Below are 18,318 nucleotides of genomic sequence, written 5' to 3'. Positions count from 1 at the left end.
ATAGATTGAGTTACACTCATGACTCACCCACCCTCCTTTCTGACAATCTCTACAAACTCAGCCTTTTAAGTCAAGAAACCCCCTTGCTTAACTCTAACGTCCCTAAAAATCTCCTCACTCCAAGCCTAGTCGAACCTAAAAATTGATAATTGATAAAATGTGGTATGGTCATGAAGATGTCCAGGACCAACTAACTAATAATAATCTAAACTGCACATGGCTGTGACTAAGAGAGAGTATTCTACTAAAAATAACATAAGAACCAACATAAGATCACTATAAACATACCCTGGTTCCGTAACATAGACAAGACCACATTTAAAACGAAAGTTTCTGGCCTGCATTGATGAAAAGCTAAACTAAGTTATGGTGTTGTTTGAAAGAAATAAGAAGTATTAAATAATAAAATAAAATAATTAAAAAGAGACTAATGTTCAAAAGATTACAAGCTCTACAAAGGAAAAAAAGAGAGAGAGAGAGAGAGAGAGAGAGAGAGAAAGCAGTAAAGAAAATACGGATGATAAAAGAAAAATGTGAAAAATAAATTAGAATTAGAAGGCAGCCCAATTCAAACTTATATCATGAAGAGAAAACACACCAAAGGATTGTCTAGGAACACCAAAGAGAGACTTTCAAAATGAGCTGTCTCAAAACAAGAAAATAGTTGACTGCGCTTGTTTTTAAAAACTAAGTTATGGTGCTATTCAAAAGGCATAATCATTAAAAAAAATGATCAAGAGCGACCCAAGAAGATAGTTAAGCATGGATTTAGTACGCACAAGGTCGTGCAGACGATTACTTGACAAAAAATTGATTAAAAAAGTGATACATGTTATAGCTCCCATATTGAGTATGAAAGCAATAACCAAGCTAAAACTTTTACAAGGAAATGGGGGGCAGTTGATTACTTCCTGAGAAAATGTCACATGTTTTTTTATTTTTACAATTTTTTTAATTAAAAAACATTTTTCATTGAATAATTAAAAGAGAAGATTCCTCAAAGGATACAAACTCCACGTGGAGGAGATGAAATTTGACTTAAAAGGTGGCCATAGGGAAACAGTCGACACAGGCAGGAAAATTATGAAGCAAACATTAGCTTTAATATACTGACCATGCAAGTAAATAATGAAAACTATAAAATGTCCAAGGCATCAATGGAAAGTCAACAATAGAATGTGAATAGACACTTTTTGCAACATAAAAAAACTGTAGTTTCCACCCACCTGCTGGTATGAAAGAGGATGTATCACTGCACCGCCTACTTCTAAAAAGTAGTCAGGAGTTATGGAATGTAGATCCTGTACCTAAAGTTCACATCATAAGCCGATCAAGTTCAATACCACATTGAGAAAAAACGACATGAAAATACTTTAGTAACATAATCCCACAAAACACAAATGGATGAAGCATGTCAAGGTGAACATTCACGAATAAAACAGTCATGCAAGAGTATCATTTCATTCGCTTATCCATGTCCGTTGCACACTTCCATGGAACAGGTTTTCAACCAATTTTTTACAATGTTTGCTATCTTTATTTCATCTACCAAACAGAAGAAGCAAGCAGACTGAGTGATATTACATAAAAAAAAATTTAATAAGAAACAAATATTTTTTAGAGATAGAATATATTCAGAAAAGCAAAAGAGCAATAAGCTAAGGGCTGGTGGATGAGAGAGCCCCCACCCAAAAGAAACTACATACAAACAGCCTTCCAATCCCATCCTATAACCTTTCCACTGCTCTACATATTCATGTTTTAGTAAAATTACGAGGAAACCATCATAGATTGGGATGACCACAAGGTAAGTTCTCTCCGTTCTCCGCAACCCTCTTCGGTTCTTTCTCTATTTCCCGTAGCCATAGCAGTACGACGATTGCCTTCCAGATCATCTCCCTCAGAACACCAACAACACTGCTTTCCAAACAATCCTCCTAAGATCATCGGCGAGCGCTAAGTCAGACCATCCTCCTCAGTTTTTCCAGCGAACAAAGTCTACCTTTTTGTATGAATTCGAAGTTAGAGATGGAAGTTGAAAGCTGTAAAATAGATAACTTGTTTTCTGCATTTGGCACAAGAATGAAGTTTTCCAAGTGGAAGATGTCAAAGCCAGCATAATCCTACCAATATTGAATTCACAGCTTATTTGGTTTCATGAAGCCATTTCAGAAATAAACTGAAGATTAGATGATTCTTACTTCTGTAAGAATGAAAAAGTTGAAAACGAAAGGGTTGAAGTTTTCAGAACTAAAAATGGTTGGGTATTGAGATGCATTGTTTGGCCTCATACTGGTGGTAGATCATTCATTCATCTTCCCTTAGGTGAAGATAAGCAGAGATGGAAATCATTCGACAAGTTGTTGGTGGACTCAAATCAAATCATGAGTACAAAACTTATACTCTTAACAAATTTTGTCCTCAAACAACTTTAAAAAGAATCAGAATCAGTCTCATAAAGTATTGAAGGAAAGTTATGTCGATAAGGTGAAACCCAAGAATCATAGCCAACACTTTGTTTTAGCTCCCAAGAAACAGAGCACAAGCAAACACTGGGTTATCAAAAATACTGAACTTTCTTTTGTAATGGAAACAAACCTCTTTATCCATAATAATAAGTAAGGCTAATGCTCAACGTAGAAGAGAGTTATACTAAGAGCAAAGAGGACTAAGGGAAAAAACAGCCTAAAACCGAAACAAGGAAAAAACAACTTCTGAAGTGTTTAAAGCTGATTTCGACAATCATTAGGTGGTATCATGGCTCTTCTAATTTGATAATTGGTTAGAGATCACTGAAATATTACAACTCTATTTCGATTTAAATGTTATCAGTAATCCCTTATTTGCAGAAAATGCTCAGATTGAAATGGATCGCAAAACTTTGAATGAGTATATTGAGAACCCAGGCAAATGGCAAAAGTTTGGCACCATCCATTTAAAGTTTGAAAAATAAATCAAATGTAACCATAGCAGACCACTATATTCGAAGAGATAGAGGATGGATATCAATAAAAAATTTCCCACTCAATTATTGGCACGGGCAAACATTTGAAGCAATCGGAGATCACTTTGGGGATTAGAAAACATTGCAGCTTGAACTCTAAATTTCCTTAATATTTCAAAACCTAAAATCAAGTGAAAGAATTTATGTGGATTCATTCCTGCAACCATTGAAATTACTGATGAAGGAGAAACATTTATTTAAATTTTGGAGATATATTATCAATCGATCCCCAGCAAGATACGAGTAGATTTATTCATTTATAATTTTCCAAACCCAATAGATATCATTTGGTTAAATGAAAATCAAGTAATGAAAGATGAAGAAATAGACTGTGATCCACTAAACTTAAGTCCAAATTTCTTCTCCCTTCGAGGTACAATCTGAACTTGAACAGGATTTCTTTTGCTCCCTTCGGAAAGGACAAGTTTCAGCCACAGCAATCACCAACGACTCATCGAAAGTCCAAGGTTGCTCCAGCTTCAGGGGAGCATTCATATCAAACTTCGGTGAAGAGTAACACAGCAAAGGAAAGGTCAGAGAAGCTCCCACAGCTGTTAAGCCAATGATCATCGAAGCTGCCTAGAATATTGATCCACAGGCTTCTAAGACTTTCAGCTTTCATCAAATAGTTATGGAGTTCAAGAGGCATAAGATGGGCCTTTGTTGAAGCTTTTGGAAATCTGGAGGAATTCTCTCTATGTGGGATGAAAGCAAAATCACAGTTACTGAGGTGCTGAAAGGTGGCTACTCTTTAACCGTCAAATGTTTGACTATTTGTAAGAAAGTGCATTGGATTACAAACGTACACTGTCCCACTGATTTTAGAGAACGAAAGTTTATATGGGCAGAATTGCAATCACTGTCGGAGTATTGTGAAGATCCTTGGTGTTGGCAGAGACTTTAACATCACCAGATGAATTCAGGAAAGATTCCCGGTTGGGAGAGTAACAAGGGGTATGAGGAAGTTTAATAACTTCATTGCAGCAGTAAAATTAATGGAAATTCCACCAAGCAATGGTCGCTTTAGTTGGTCACGAGAAGGAAATGCTATATCATGTTCGCTCTTTGATAGATTCTTAATTTCCAATACTTGGGATGATTTATTTGCAAATACTAGAACTGCCCGTCAAACATGAACTGTTTCTGATCATTTCTCCATTTTGCTTGAAGCAGGATCCTCTAAGTGGGGTCCCCCTCCATTTAGATTTTGTAGTAGTTGGTTGAATATCAAAGAGACCTGTCATAGAATTGAAAGGTCAATAATTATTGAAGAGAAGGCTGAGCGGGTTTTGTTATATTCAATAAACTGAGAAGAGTTAAGGCTGCGTTGAAGTTATGAAATGCTGACTTTGAGAAAAAAGAAAAGCAATGAAGAAGCTTTGCTACAGATAATAAAAAATGTGATCTTGAAGCAGAAAACTCTGATAGTTTCAGCTTGGAAATGGATTTGAGAATCTCTTTGAAAGCAGAACTGTTATCTCTTTGATCGAATAGATGAGAGAAACCTACGGCAAAAAAGAAAGCTTAATTGGCTTCAATTGGGAGATGAAAATTCCAGATTTTTCCATCGTTTCTTAGCAGCAAGAAGAGAAGAAATTCGATCTTAGAGCTGATTGATGATCAAGGAACACCTACATGATCGCTCAAGGAAATTGAGGAACTAATCTTGGTTTCTACAGTTCCTTATGCACCAAGCTACTGGGCATCAAAGTTATTCCTCTTAATTTGAGTGGCCCTTGGTTGATCAAAATCAGAATACCTTCTTAACCGCCAGATTTAAGCAGGAGGAAATTAGAACTGCTCTAAAATTGTTGGCAAGAATAAGCACCTAGCCTTAGTACGCCAGAATTTCTACTCAAATATTGGGCCCATGTCAAGGCCAACTTTGAGAAACTGTTGTTTTTAAAAGGAAACAAGCCTCTTCATGAAGAAAATGAATAGACAAAGTAGTATTTGAGTACAGTGAAGAGACAAGATCAACGCCTATGAGATCAGCAAGTGCACTTGGACATCTCAACTAGGTTGACACCCCATAGCATCCTCATCACATCCCAACTTTGACTGAAAAGTAAAATCAAATCCATGTGAATACAATTCGAGCAATACATCTAAAAGCAAAATAAACACCAAAGAAAACAAACTACCGAACAACAAAACAACGATATTAAAGAATCTGACAATACAACAAAATACCCCAAACAAATAAGACTACAAACTAAATCATGTAAGAACGCCTGCCAATTAAGGCTAATGTCTTGAACTGAGTTATACTTCAAACGCTTTAGCTAAGGAGCACCATGAGAAAGCATTGATTTAACAACCTCCAGACGATTCATTCAATTTGATTCTTTGTTTTGGAATATTATTTGATTTCGCTCAAATCAAACCAAATTTCTAAAAGTAGGGCCCTTATAGCATTTATCCACACAAATCTTGATTTCTCTTTTATTGGTGCCAATTAGTAGCTGCCAAAACTTTCTTCTTAAAGTCGGAATCAAAGACCCAATTGAATTATATTTTAGGATAGTATTTTTAAATGTTTATAAATATTCGCATAAGTGTTCACAAAATTGTTTCTTTAACAAAAATGTTCGTATAAATGCTTTACGAGGAAATACTAATTAAGTGCTCAGTCCAAAAGCAATTAAACAAAGATGTGGTTCAGCATCTTCTGAGAAGTTACTTATTGGGCGCCGGTTTGATAGATTATTAAAGTTTTTCTTTTTTGGAGTTTTCTTTTCTTTGTATCGCTATCACAATAGTATTGTCTACCTTTGTTTTGCTTTGTTTCTCTCCTCTCTTGAAGGTTATTGCATCTTTGAGCACCAGCCTATTCTCATTTTTTCAATGAAAAGATTTGTTACATTCTAAAAAAACAAATAATAAATAAATCTGAGAAGTGTTCCTAATTAGTAAAAGCACTTGTAACATTTTGAAAATATGTCCACAAAGTATCCAACCCAAAAGCTCTTTGACTGAACCTAACTGATAGGCAAATGTTTCTTTTTTGGAAAAGGAAACGACTCTTTTCATGGAAGGGAAAAAAGAGACTGATACTCAAAATACAAAATACAAAACAAGGACAAGTTCCACATTGTGAAGTGATAACATCTCACCACTAGGTGTACTGTAAATGACGCCCCACCCCTTTCAACTTGCAAATCAATTGTCTGTTTCACAGTGTCATCAACTAGAGTCTCCATTTTCAGAAACTGCGTAATTACCTGTACCATTTTTCAATAAAAAATCATTATAAAAGATAATTTATATGGGCAGACTGAACAGGGAATCTAGGAAAACTAAAACCAAAACAATTGAAAGAACAATGTTTCTCATTTTCCGGGTCATGATGATTGAAGAAAATGAAACCAACGTATTGCATTTTTGTCCTCGCCACAAACAAAATGACAGAAAAGCTAAACCATGGACATTGTCGTTAAAACTAAGAAACTACATAGGTATAGAACGAAGGAATGAATAATTACAGATTAAAAATTCTCCTTACTTCTCCATTCATGCGAACAAGCACATCACCTGGCTCCAAAAGTTTATGGGCAGGGCCACCTGGCACCTGCAACATTGACAAAATAAGTTGTAGGTTAATATAAAGTTTACCTTCTGAAAGAAAAACTATTCACTACAGGATGAATACACAAGAGAGCTCTCTTTCTTTTCTTTTTTTTCTTTTTCCCTTCTTTTCTAACAAGAAACAAAATTTTGATTGATTAATGAAAAGAAACAATTTACTCTCCCATTCAGAGTGAAAAAAGGGTATCAAAAAAGAACCATCCAAGGAAGAAAAGATTGTGTTTGAATCTGAGAATTCAAAAAAGCTAAGTTCACTCTGTTCTCTCTCACCTCTCTCTCTCCTCCCTCTTCGGTTGTCTCTCTCTTTCCAGTAGTTCCACGACGACTGCATCCTAGACTACCAGCACTAGCCTCCGGTGACGGCTGCACTCTGACGTTCACCGAATTTCTCTGGCAAGCTCAAGACGGTTCATTATTCTGACAAATTTTCAGTCTCCCGTTTATCCTAATTCAAAGTTAGAAATACATGTTGAAAGATGAAAAATAGACAACCTGTTTTTTTACATTTGGCACGAGAATGGTATTTCCCAGGGTGGAAGACATCAATGCCAACAAAATCCTACCAATTTTGAACTCACAGCTTATTTGTTTTCTTGAAAGTCATTTCAGAAATGAATTGAAGACCAGAAGATTCTTATTTTTATAAAAAAGAAAAATTGAAAAAGGAAGGGTAGAAGTTTCTAAATTCAGAACTGAAAAAGGCTGGAGATTAAGATGCCGTGTTTGGTCTCATATGGGTGGAAGATCTTTTATTCATGTCCCCTTAGGTGCAGATAAACAGGGTTGGAAATTATTTAGCACAATGTTGGAGAATTTCAATTTGAGTCATGAGTATAAATCTTGGTACTTTTCCCAAGCTTCATCCTCAAAAAATCCCGACAAGGCAGTCACATGAGGGGAGGAAGGAAAGCTATGTTGATTTGGTAAAAACAAAGAAGCAGACAACCTGTTTGGAGGATGGGGAGGAAGGGTTATGGAGGATGGAAGCAATTGGAGCTCATTTTGGGGGATCAGAAAACGTTGCAACTGAAACCATTAATTTCCTTAATGTCTCAGAAGCTAAAATTCAAGTGAAGGAAAATCTATGCAGATTTATCCCTGCAACCATTGAAATAATAGATGATCAAAGGGGTAACATATTTTTAAATTTTGGTGATATTTCATCAATCATTCCCCCCAGCAAGGTTCATGGAGATCTTTTCATATATGAATTTTCAATCCTATAGATACGGTTCGATTAAATCAGGTTATGCTTGATGAAGAAATTGCTCATGATACATTAAATTTTAAGTTAGATTTAATTCAGAACTAGTTCTCCCCCTAGATTCATTGAAGAAGTTTAGGCTCAAGAATATTTTCCAACTGATTGAACAATTAAAAATTTAGCAGTTCCTGGTTTTCATCTTATCAAGGATGGTTGTTGTTCTCTTGGCTTTCCCTCTTCTCTCATCTCGTAGCTTATTATGGGCATCATAAGTTAGTTTTCAGCACTTCAGTTGAGTTTGTTTGTTCATATATCTTCTCTCATCAAGCGCAAGAATGGTTTCTTACTTCAAAGAATTTAATGTTACTTTGCAATTTATTGGATTGAAAATTGTTAGCAAGTCTTCTCGGGCTCAAGATCATTTTCGTGTTCCATCTACTTTCTTTTCAATGCGTTTAGTTTGCAATTCTTCCACACAAATTTGCTTCTTATTGAAAGAACAATATTTTGCTTGGTTATTCTTTCTCCTTTTTTGTTTGAGTTATTTGGCTTGTTTATATTGCTGTTTTTATTGTCCTTTTAGTCATTTTTCTCCTTATTGCTCATAGTATATTACTCTTGTACTTTGAGCATTAGTCTCATTTATTAACAAAGAGGTTCTTTTTATTCCAAAAAAGACATTAAATTATAAGTTTGATTTCCTTCTCCCCTCAAGGTTCAACCTGAATCTTCAAAGGAATGCTTTTGTCCCCACCAATAAGAAGGTTGAGCTATAGATACAGACCTCACCGGAAGTCCAAGGAAGTTTCTGATTCCAGGGAGCAGTCTTGTCAACTCCGGCAATTGTTAACTCCATTAAAGGTAGTTTGCCAATATTTACTAAGCCATTAAGTAATTCAGATGGCCGTTCAAAATCAGGAGGGTGCAAAGTTGTGGAAGATGAAGAAGTGCAATTAATGAGAGGAGAAAAATCCGGCCGCACCACCTGGCCATTGAAATTCCGAGAGCCACTCATGAGTTTAATGAACGACAGCTAAGTTTTTTTCAGTGCCCAATAAGAAGTTCAGAATTAACTTTGCTGTAAACAAAAAAATAACAAACTGCCCAATCTTTTTGAATTTTCATCAAAGGCAGCCCATCAGTCATAAGGCCCTCTTACAAACGCTTCAAGCTGCTCCAACAGCAGAACGTTGCCACAAGTTTATTCACATCTGTTAGTTCCTCCATCATTTGATGATACAAAATCAAGCAAGACCTTGTCCGGTAAACGCTCAAATAGTCTCTTTCCTCTCAAATTCCTTATTTCGTTTTTTTTTCCTTGGGCAGGGATACCTGTAAAAAAGGACCAGCACCAACCAAAAGTGAGGAAATACTCTCATTTATTCAAGTCTTTCCCAAAGTATTTTGTTAGAAGAAAAGGACCAAAGGAAGTAACTAAATTGAGACTCATCAAGGAGAAGTTGTTCCCTGAGCAGAATCCTGATGTTTTAGAAAATAATTGTTCTAAAATCCAAACTCCCTCTCAAGCTAATAGGTCAGATTCTCAATCCTCTCGTCTTCAACACTTTGAATACTATAGCTTCTCAATGCCTAATTCAAAGGTGAAATTCCTGAGAGGTACTCCAACTCATACTCCTGTCATGCTGTCCAAAAAGAAGAGCGAGACAATTTTCAATTCTCCATTCAGCGTGAGTAGTGAAGAGTATGAACACTTCAAAAAGACAGATGGAAATGAGGGGCAGTTGCAAATGGAGCCCTTAGAATCGAAATGTTTGTTTCAGATTGATGAAGAGTTGGAAGATGATCGAAGGTTGATGAAAAGTGTCCGGTTTTCCCACCATCAGTGCAGCCCATTGGAATCCCAGATCATCTAAAATATCTTGTAGCTGATTGCAGTCTAGTGTTCAGTTGGTTATTCCCAACGGATTTTGCGTCCTCCAAAGGCTTCATGGACTTTCTGCACGAGTGTAAGCAGTGAAGGGTTATGCTTTAGGGGTTTTTCAACAAGATGCCCCGTCAAATAGCCTGCATCTTCATCCGAGCCTTAGAAGTTTTCTCCTCAAGTTTGGTGCCTCAGTTGTGCATCAGAAGTCATGGTAGCAGTTTGTCATCTTGTGTAGTCTTTGAACATTTTATGAATCAGATGTTCTTTGGTTGGATCTGAGATAGTTCAGCTCTTTCGTTTCGTCCTCTTGAGATGCATCTTCTTCAAGCTTTTCTAAGATTACTTCTTTCATGGTTATGGTTTTTTTGGCGCACTTTTGTTTCCTTTCCCAACATTTCACTTGTCTTGAATCTTTTCAGTCGTGGTTTTGGTTGTTTTTCTGCCTTGTTCGGGTTTGTTAAGCTTTTGGGCCTCATTATATTTGTCCGTGTATTTGGTTCTCGATTTCTTTGTCCCTTAGAGATTCAAGCTCTTTGTATATTTCTCTTGTAATTTGAGCATTAGTCTCATTTCATTATATCAATGAAGAGGCTTGTTTCCATTTCAAAAAAAAAAAAAAACACCAAAGGAGGGGATCTGAAAAACCCCAAAATCATTCAAATATCATTATAATAATATAAAGTCTAATTGTAACTTGAAAGTACAAGACAAAGTAAATATTATTACCACAGAGTCTACAACTAGCATTCCTGTTTCACCGGGTGGAGAAGCCACGCGAACCATCTAAACAAAGAGTCATGCAAACAACGGTAAAGCTTTAATTTGTTTTTCAAATAATTCTGGAAAAGAAAGAGTAGTTTGACCATGAATTAAACCTGCTCTGTTTCACTTCGGAGGCCAAGCCTGCGTATCTCATCAAATCCTTTGTGTAGAAAGGTTGCCTGTAATAGGGAAAAAAATGAAGATGACACTGATGATGATGACGATGATTTCAAAATGTGAATTTGTGAACATAATGTAAAATCAATGTCTTTCACCTGCATAGCAAGTATTAATATAATAAGGTCACACCAAGATCCCCAGTGAGAGACAAATTACACCCCACAATAAAATCATAGTCAAAGCAGACAATACTTATAAGAAGTCATTACATATTTGATTAAAATCAGGCATACAGTACGACGTGGCCCATTCTTGGAGAAAGATTTCAGATACATGAATTATGTACAGGGGAATGGGGAGTATGATAAACACAACTTTGCTGATATTGAAATGAATTCACAGTTGAAGGATTCATATCTATTCTTTCAAGGATATATCTGGCGTAGGGGTTTATTGGGCCTTTCTCTTTAATTGATACAAAATTACAAACTAGCACTAAAAGCTAGTAGGTGGATATTTGGTCGTTATATATAGGCTTCTCTAGCCACTTGGTCTTTTTAATTAGATAGTTAGCTGTTAATTCGACTAAACTAGTATAAGTATTAGCTCTCTCTTGTAAGTTGTAACCAAGCAGATTTCAGTTTACTAATAAATATATTTAACTTCATTACTGTTGTGTTGCATAGTTAAATTTACCTTCACTCACTAGCTTAAGCTTTTGAGTTGAATTGGTGATTTGAGATGGCTTTAGAGCAGGTTGCTTCAGAATGTCCTGGGTTCAAGCTCCTTCCTTATTGTTTTCTCCCCAATTAAAATTCATTTTTGGGCTTTTCAAGTATTTCAAGTCCAAAAGGGGGAGGGAGGGTTGTGATAAATAACTAAATTTACCTTCACCTACTAGCTTAAATAAAGCTTAAACTTTTGGGTTGAATTGGTTGGATTGAATTGGTGATGAATTACATCAAATGGTGTTAATACATCCCGAGTTCATGATAATATGATATTAGATAACAGACATTTGTGGGCTTCACTAAGTTCAGCCAATCATGGATTGCAGAAGCCTCCTACAGAGCCCAACTCTAGACCAATTTGCAGTCAGCTGAGCCTTCGGTGGAAGAAGTTTGGATGGTAGAAACTACCGAAATGGTAGAATTTAATAGTGATATATTTTATTTTTCAGAAAAACAATTTGATACGTGCAATTCAACAACACCAAGCCATCAAAACCATAAGTACTTGAGAGAGGAAAGCTAAAAAAGCTTCTAAGCAAACTTTAAGATGTTTCTCATTGGTTTGTATTGGCTGTGTTTAGCCCCAATTGGTCTCTATTTATTTGTTGTTTGGTCCTTTATTTTGTTGGAGGTGATGAGAGTGATATGGGAGTGTCAACTATGCCTGGGCGCCCCTCCTATTCCTTGTTTGGTTTTGCGATAATTGCTCACTATATAATCCTTTTGTGCTATGAGCTTTTGTCTAATTGGATATTAATAAACTGATATGAGACTGTTTCCTTTTCAAAAAAAGGTAGGCAGAGGATGAAAATCTTTGTATTTAAATTTTATAAGAATTATTTCAACAACAAACCTGAAGCGTACCACGGGGAATGGAAACTGCTTCCCATTTATGATCATAACAATCTCTACCCATCTGAAGAAATTTCAACGCTCTAACAACCTGCAACAAAAAATGTATTTCAATGTATCCTTAGTCCTAAGGAAAAAACCCACACCGAAAAGCTGCACACCATCTGTGCCGCCAATATATAAAGGACATACTCTTTCCAAAGGTAAGAAAAATGCTGACGCACTTGAGGACTTGCTTCCAGCATTCAATGCCACTGCCCTGCTTGCCAATCAATTACTGGGGAACCACTTGAACCACCTTTAGTTCCAGATGCAGCCTGAAAAATAAAGATGCCTTAGGAGATTAGACAGAGCATGAATCATTCTAAAACTTAAAACACATAAGTTGGCATCCTCAGAAAATAGACATGTATATACGGTATAAGCACAAAACCAATATGACGATACAAGACTGATTAAAGAATAAAAACTATCCAATAAGGCCAACAACCTTAATCCAAAAACATCAATGGTTGAAGCATCAAATGAAAGAAACTTTTTGGAAAGATGCATGTGATGGAAATCAAATTTCTTAATCATTAAGTTGCATCTTTCAAACGGTCAAATAACTTTGGAGTGATTGGGCAGTTGTGAGGATGAAGTTGAAGTTGGCCTTTTTCCCTTTGCTTGTAGAGAAGCTCTTGCTCCATTGAGCGAGTTTTGTCATCTTTATTGTCTTTAGGTTGGTCTTTGAGAGTTTATTGTACTTTAGGTTCTTCATTGAGTTGTTATTGTTCTATTGTTTTTCTTTTAATATCAATGAGTTTTCGAGCCAGCTTACACCACGTCAACTAATCTCACAGTACAATCCATCTAACCCTACATCATTTGAGCATCTATAAAACTCCTAGATATTAAATCCTATGCGGGTAGTCACCATGGATTGAATGCATCCCTTCTTAGCCCTTTAGCAAACCTATGTCTTTCATTAACTACTAGGCCAACCCCATTATCATTTGTTTTTGTTCTATTGTTTGAAGTTCATTTTAATAAAACTTTTGTCCCGCGAAGAGAATCTTTTTTATATTTGTGAGTAAGCAAGTTTACACGCACGTTAACTAATCTCATTAGACAACCCGCCTTACCCTACAATATTTGAGAAGAGGAGTATGAAACTTGGAGAGTTACAAGAAATTTACAATTAAAATGATTTTTTTTAACGGAAACAAATACTGTTCATTGTTACGATGAAAGAGACAAATGCTCCAAAATACAAAATTCATCATTTCATTGAAAAGTTATGTTTTCTTTTCCAAAACAAATAAGAAAAACATAACAGTTGATGATGATTACAAGTCAAATAAGGCAAAAAGCCTACAACTAAGGAACACCAAAATCTTTGACCAACCAAGTAACAAGATTGTACTGCCACAGGGCGAAAAACTTTTTTTAAAAAATATCACGATGAGAAGAAACCAAACCCGAAACGAATGGGACTTTAGTATTTTGGATAACTTAAATAGGTTAGAATCAGCCATACACCTAATCATCCTCCTATTCTTTCTCATGCAATACATTTATTTCCAGGTCATTTATTAAGATCCCTTGTTAAAGATTGTGATTTGATTTTACTTTGAAGCTGTTCATTTTTCAGCAAGACATTTGGATCCTTGAAGTTTAGATCATGAATTCTCTCTGGCCTTGTTCAATCATTCCGTCGGCAGTTTATAGAGATGAAATTTTGTTTCAATGTATTGTTTCGTATTTTGATTGCTATTCTGGTGGTTGTATTTGTTAGTGGTTGTCTGCTTGCTAGGTTGCATTTTCGATTTTCTATTTTAGTTTGTTCACCTTTGGGTTAGTCGCTTTTGTATCCTTACTCTGGCATCTTTGGGTTGGGTTTTTTTTTTTGTCTCGTTGTCTCATTATCGCTATTCCATTTCAATATATCAATGAAAATCTCAGTTTCCTTTTCAAAATAAATAAATGGGTTCTAATTGACCAGTCCTTTGAAAATAAAAGAGGTTTAGCTTAACAACAAAAATCCAATAGGAAAAGCTATTCAACCAGAGCACCCCTCCTCTCTCAAATACAGCCGCTCTTAGAAGACTAGCCAAAAGATAACTATACCACCACTAAACTTGAAATATATCCGACCCCTAAGAAAAATGTTCCCTTGGGCTCACTTGTAACGAACTTCTAACAGAAATCTAGTCTCAAGATACTATTTTGTTTGGGTAAGAAAGGTAAGCTCTCTGTTTCCTCTCCTCTCTCCCCTCTCTCCCCTCTCTCCCCCGTCCTCTTCCCCTTCTGACTCTCTTAGATTTCAATTTTCCGGCGAGTAAGTTAGAAATGGAGGTGGAAAGATGCAGAATTATGGACTCTCCCTACAGTATTTGGTCCGAGAATGAGTTATTCCAAGTTGAAGATGTGGAAGCAAAAAAAACACTACCTTTATGAAGCTCCCAACTCTGCTGGTTCCAAGTGGCTATTGAAGATCTATGTCAACAATCAGAAAAGCAGTACTTTTACAAGAAAGAATGAGCCGAAAATGGCATAACTGAAGCCTCAAAGTTCAGAGTGGAGAAAGGGTTGGTTTTAAGTTGCAACTTATGGCCCAGAACAGGAGGAAGATCATTCATACATATTCTATAGAGCAAGGAAAAAAAGGGATGGCAAACGTTTCTGAAAATGTTGGAAAGCTTCACATCCAAGCATGATTATTCAGCATGGTTTTCAGCACAGATCAAGCCGAAAAGCAGTCACTCTGAAGTTTTTGGCCGTCCACAAAATGAGAAGAAGGTGTGGGCCGAGCTTTTCATCAAAGTGTTTATATTTTCTTTGTATAAAGCTCTTTACTAATGTCTCAACTCTTTGTGTCTTTGGTTCTTTCGTTGTTTCTTCTTTGTGATCGTTTGTTGGTCGCTTTCCCTTTTGTATTGCCCGGGTTCATCATTGTTTAGTTTATTTGGATGATTTTTGTCTTTTCTTATTCTTCTCTTTTTTTTTTTTTTTTTTGGAACGGAAACAAGAACTTTGCTTTCCCTTCTTTCTTATTCTTCTCTTAGTATAATACTCTTGTAATTTGAGCATTAGTCTCATTTATTATCAATAAAGAGGCTTGTCTCTGTTTCAAAAGAAGGTTATCCAACTGAAGAGACATCCAGCAGAGGGCAAAACTTGAACCTCAAAAGAAATAGAGCTTTGAGGCTTGGAAATTGTTTTTTCTAAACGGAAACAAGACTTTTCCACTAAACTAATGAAATAAAACATGAAGCTTGGAAGTGAAATCAAAACATGATTGACTCGCCTGAACCTTAGATAAAAGCCTTACTAGAAGGCAAAATAGCGAAGGATAAACTTCTAAACCAACTAAACATACTTCAGAAAACCAATCTTCAAAATCTGGGAAGAAAACTTGCACAAGCTTTAACCATAGGGGCAATCTTCTAATCGGTTCTAATAAAAGACGAAAAAGATTTATTGACGTACAAAATGTTAAATCACTCACTTGCATGTAGAATGTGTTGAAATCATTATATCCATCTCTGCAACAAGCATAAAAACAATTGTCATGCTACTAGAACGAAAAAATATTTAATAGATCTGACAAAGAGCAGGCTAGAGGTCAGACAACAAACAGAAAAACTATAAAAAAATAGGATAAACTTGGGTCCAAAATTGAAATAGCATCATGCTAATAATGAATTTATCCGGGGAGAAAAAGGAAAAGGAAAAGAGAAAAAAAGCTTCTTTCAGATTTCAAAAAGAACAATAGAACGTAAGAGGAAAATGAACAGGAGCTACTTCTATTCCAGATTTCACTTCTTTCTTATAAGAAACAAAAACTTTAATTGGCTCATAAGGAGAACGTGCCAAAGGACCAGGGAAGCGAAAAAACCCATACATCAAAAGAGTTACAAAAAAAAAAACATCAATCACTTGCATACATATGGGGCTAGATGTCAAAGATCTTTTGTTTGTCATTGAAGAGCCTAGTGTTCATATTCCAGACATTATATGGGGCAAAGGAGCAGAAAAAGATATAAATATAAAGGCCTATTAACATACACACTGTTTTTTAATAAGAAATCTAACTTTCTACATTGAACAAATTAATATTGTTATTTTTCAAAGAAAATTATAAATAATGCACCAAATAGTAAACCCAGAAACTTAATTCCCCATAATAAGTCTAAAAATCCCATCTTTTTAGGGAAAAAATATTACATTAACAAAATAAGATTAAAAATGTCTAAAATTGTAAATATATTTTTTATATGGCTTGAGTTTATGTTAATTTTTTTTATATTCCTATCAAAATCTAAAATAGAAGTGATTGATCTACTACAAATTCATAACATAAAATAAAAAATAAAGATGTATAATAATACCAGGATAATATATTTGATGTCAACATTTGAAGTGAATATAACAGCCTGGAAAAAGTAATTTATGAAAACTACAATTAGATGTGCACAACATACTTCTTATAGTGAGGAGCCTCCCGATCCAGCCGAGCAAGGGTACCGGCTAAGATAGAAACCTGTAAAATTATTGAGACTCAATTGGCAAAAACACACAAAAAAATGGAATTATCTTGCAATGGGAATTCATTAAGGATCATTATGGATATAAATGAAGTTCAGAAATAATGATATGTTAAATTAAAAGCTTAAAACATAATTAACTATTAAGAATAAAGAATCATTATGGATGTAATGGTTCTGGTAGTTTCTCCCTCTATCTACCACTCTCTTTTTCTGTAATATGTTGGTTAATATGAACCTATGATATTTACAGATCATGTGTACCTACAAAAGAGTCCATGCCAAAATAATATATTTCTTGTATATTTCACAAAGAGAGAAGGGTTGTCTTAAATAGAAGAACAACCCATTACATAGAAGGAAAAAATAAATTTGGCAATTATAATACAATAAAATATAATACAAGAAAGGAAATAATCAACACTCTCCCTTAAGCTAGTTTGAAGAAATCAGTCATGGCCAGCTTGTCAATCAATTTTTTGAATTGCCACTTTGGAAGGGTTTTAGTTAACACATTTGCAATTTATTTTGTTTTTAGAAGATACGTATGCATATTACTCCCACATCGATCTTTTTCTTTATAAAGTATTTATCGACTTCAATATGTTTTGTCCTGTCATGAAGGACCGGATTGTGGGCAATGGAAATTGCTGCCTCGTTATCACAGAAAATGTGCATGGGCATTGTTTGAGTAAATCTCAATTCTTCCAACAATCTTCTTATCCATATACCCTCACAAATATCATGGACTAAAGCTCTAAATTCCGCTTCTGCTCTACTTCTTGCAATCACACTTTGTTTTTCACTTTGCCAAGTAACAAGGTTTCCTCAACTAAAGGAGCAGTATCCAGAAGTGGATATTCTATAAGTCGTGCTACCTGTCAAATCAGCATCAGTATATACTTCAACATTGAGATGGTCATTTCTTTGAAACAATAAGCCTTTTCCTGAAGTACCTTTCAAATATCTTAGGATTCTATAAATTGCATCAAAGTGAGAGGGCCAGGTGCATGCATGAACTAACTTACCATATTAACTACAAAAGCGACATCAAGACGTGTGTGAGAAAGATACATGAGTCTCCCCACAAGTTTCCGGTACTTTTTTCTTTTCTTTATTTCATTCTTAGTTGAAGCTTCCAATTTCAGATTCTGCTCAACGGAAGTTTCTACTACCTTACACTCAGGTAAACCTCTCTTTTAGCAAATCAAGAACATACTTACTTTGGTTGAAAAGAATGCCACTTTTGGACCTGGCAAACTCCATGCCTAGGAAGTACTTTAAAGTTCCTAGGTCTTTGATTTGGAAATGATGTGCTAACTTTTTCTTCACAAAAGTTAGTTACGTCTCATCACTGCCTTTAAGAATGATATCATCAACACAAACTATCAAACCAACAACCTTGTCATTTCATGTATGTTTGTACAACATCGTATGATCGGCTTGACATTGACTAAATCCATAGCTTGTGACTACTTTTTCAAAGCGTTCAAACCAGGCTGTAGGAGACTATTTAAAACGGTATAGTGATTTCTTTAACTTGCACACTTTGTTAATCTCGAGATCTACCTCAAAACTAGGTGACAAGTCCATAAATAGCGCTTCTTCCATTTCTCCAATGAGAAAAGCATTCTTAACATCCC

General features: G+C 35.5%; 1 protein-coding gene across 1 annotated transcript in view; it reads right to left on the bottom strand.

Annotated features, from left to right (window-relative positions):
• Nucleotides 1–18,318, bottom strand: part of LOC101215554 (protease Do-like 7) — a 52,482-nt gene that overhangs the window by 24,498 nt on the left and 9,666 nt on the right. Inside the window, 11 exon segments of the mRNA XM_031884588.1 lie at nt 289–338; nt 1,227–1,307; nt 6,121–6,228; nt 6,510–6,575; nt 10,408–10,464; nt 10,557–10,622; nt 12,148–12,237; nt 12,339–12,409; nt 12,412–12,463; nt 15,637–15,673; nt 16,613–16,671. Of these exon segments, the coding sequence (XP_031740448.1) occupies nt 289–338; nt 1,227–1,307; nt 6,121–6,228; nt 6,510–6,575; nt 10,408–10,464; nt 10,557–10,622; nt 12,148–12,237; nt 12,339–12,409; nt 12,412–12,463; nt 15,637–15,673; nt 16,613–16,671 (737 nt within the window).

The sequence above is a fragment of the Cucumis sativus genome, chromosome 1, assembly GCF_000004075.3.
Source record: "Cucumis sativus cultivar 9930 chromosome 1, Cucumber_9930_V3, whole genome shotgun sequence".
NCBI lineage: Eukaryota > Viridiplantae > Streptophyta > Magnoliopsida > Cucurbitales > Cucurbitaceae > Cucumis > Cucumis sativus.
This window is presented reverse-complemented; position numbering and strand designations above follow the sequence as displayed.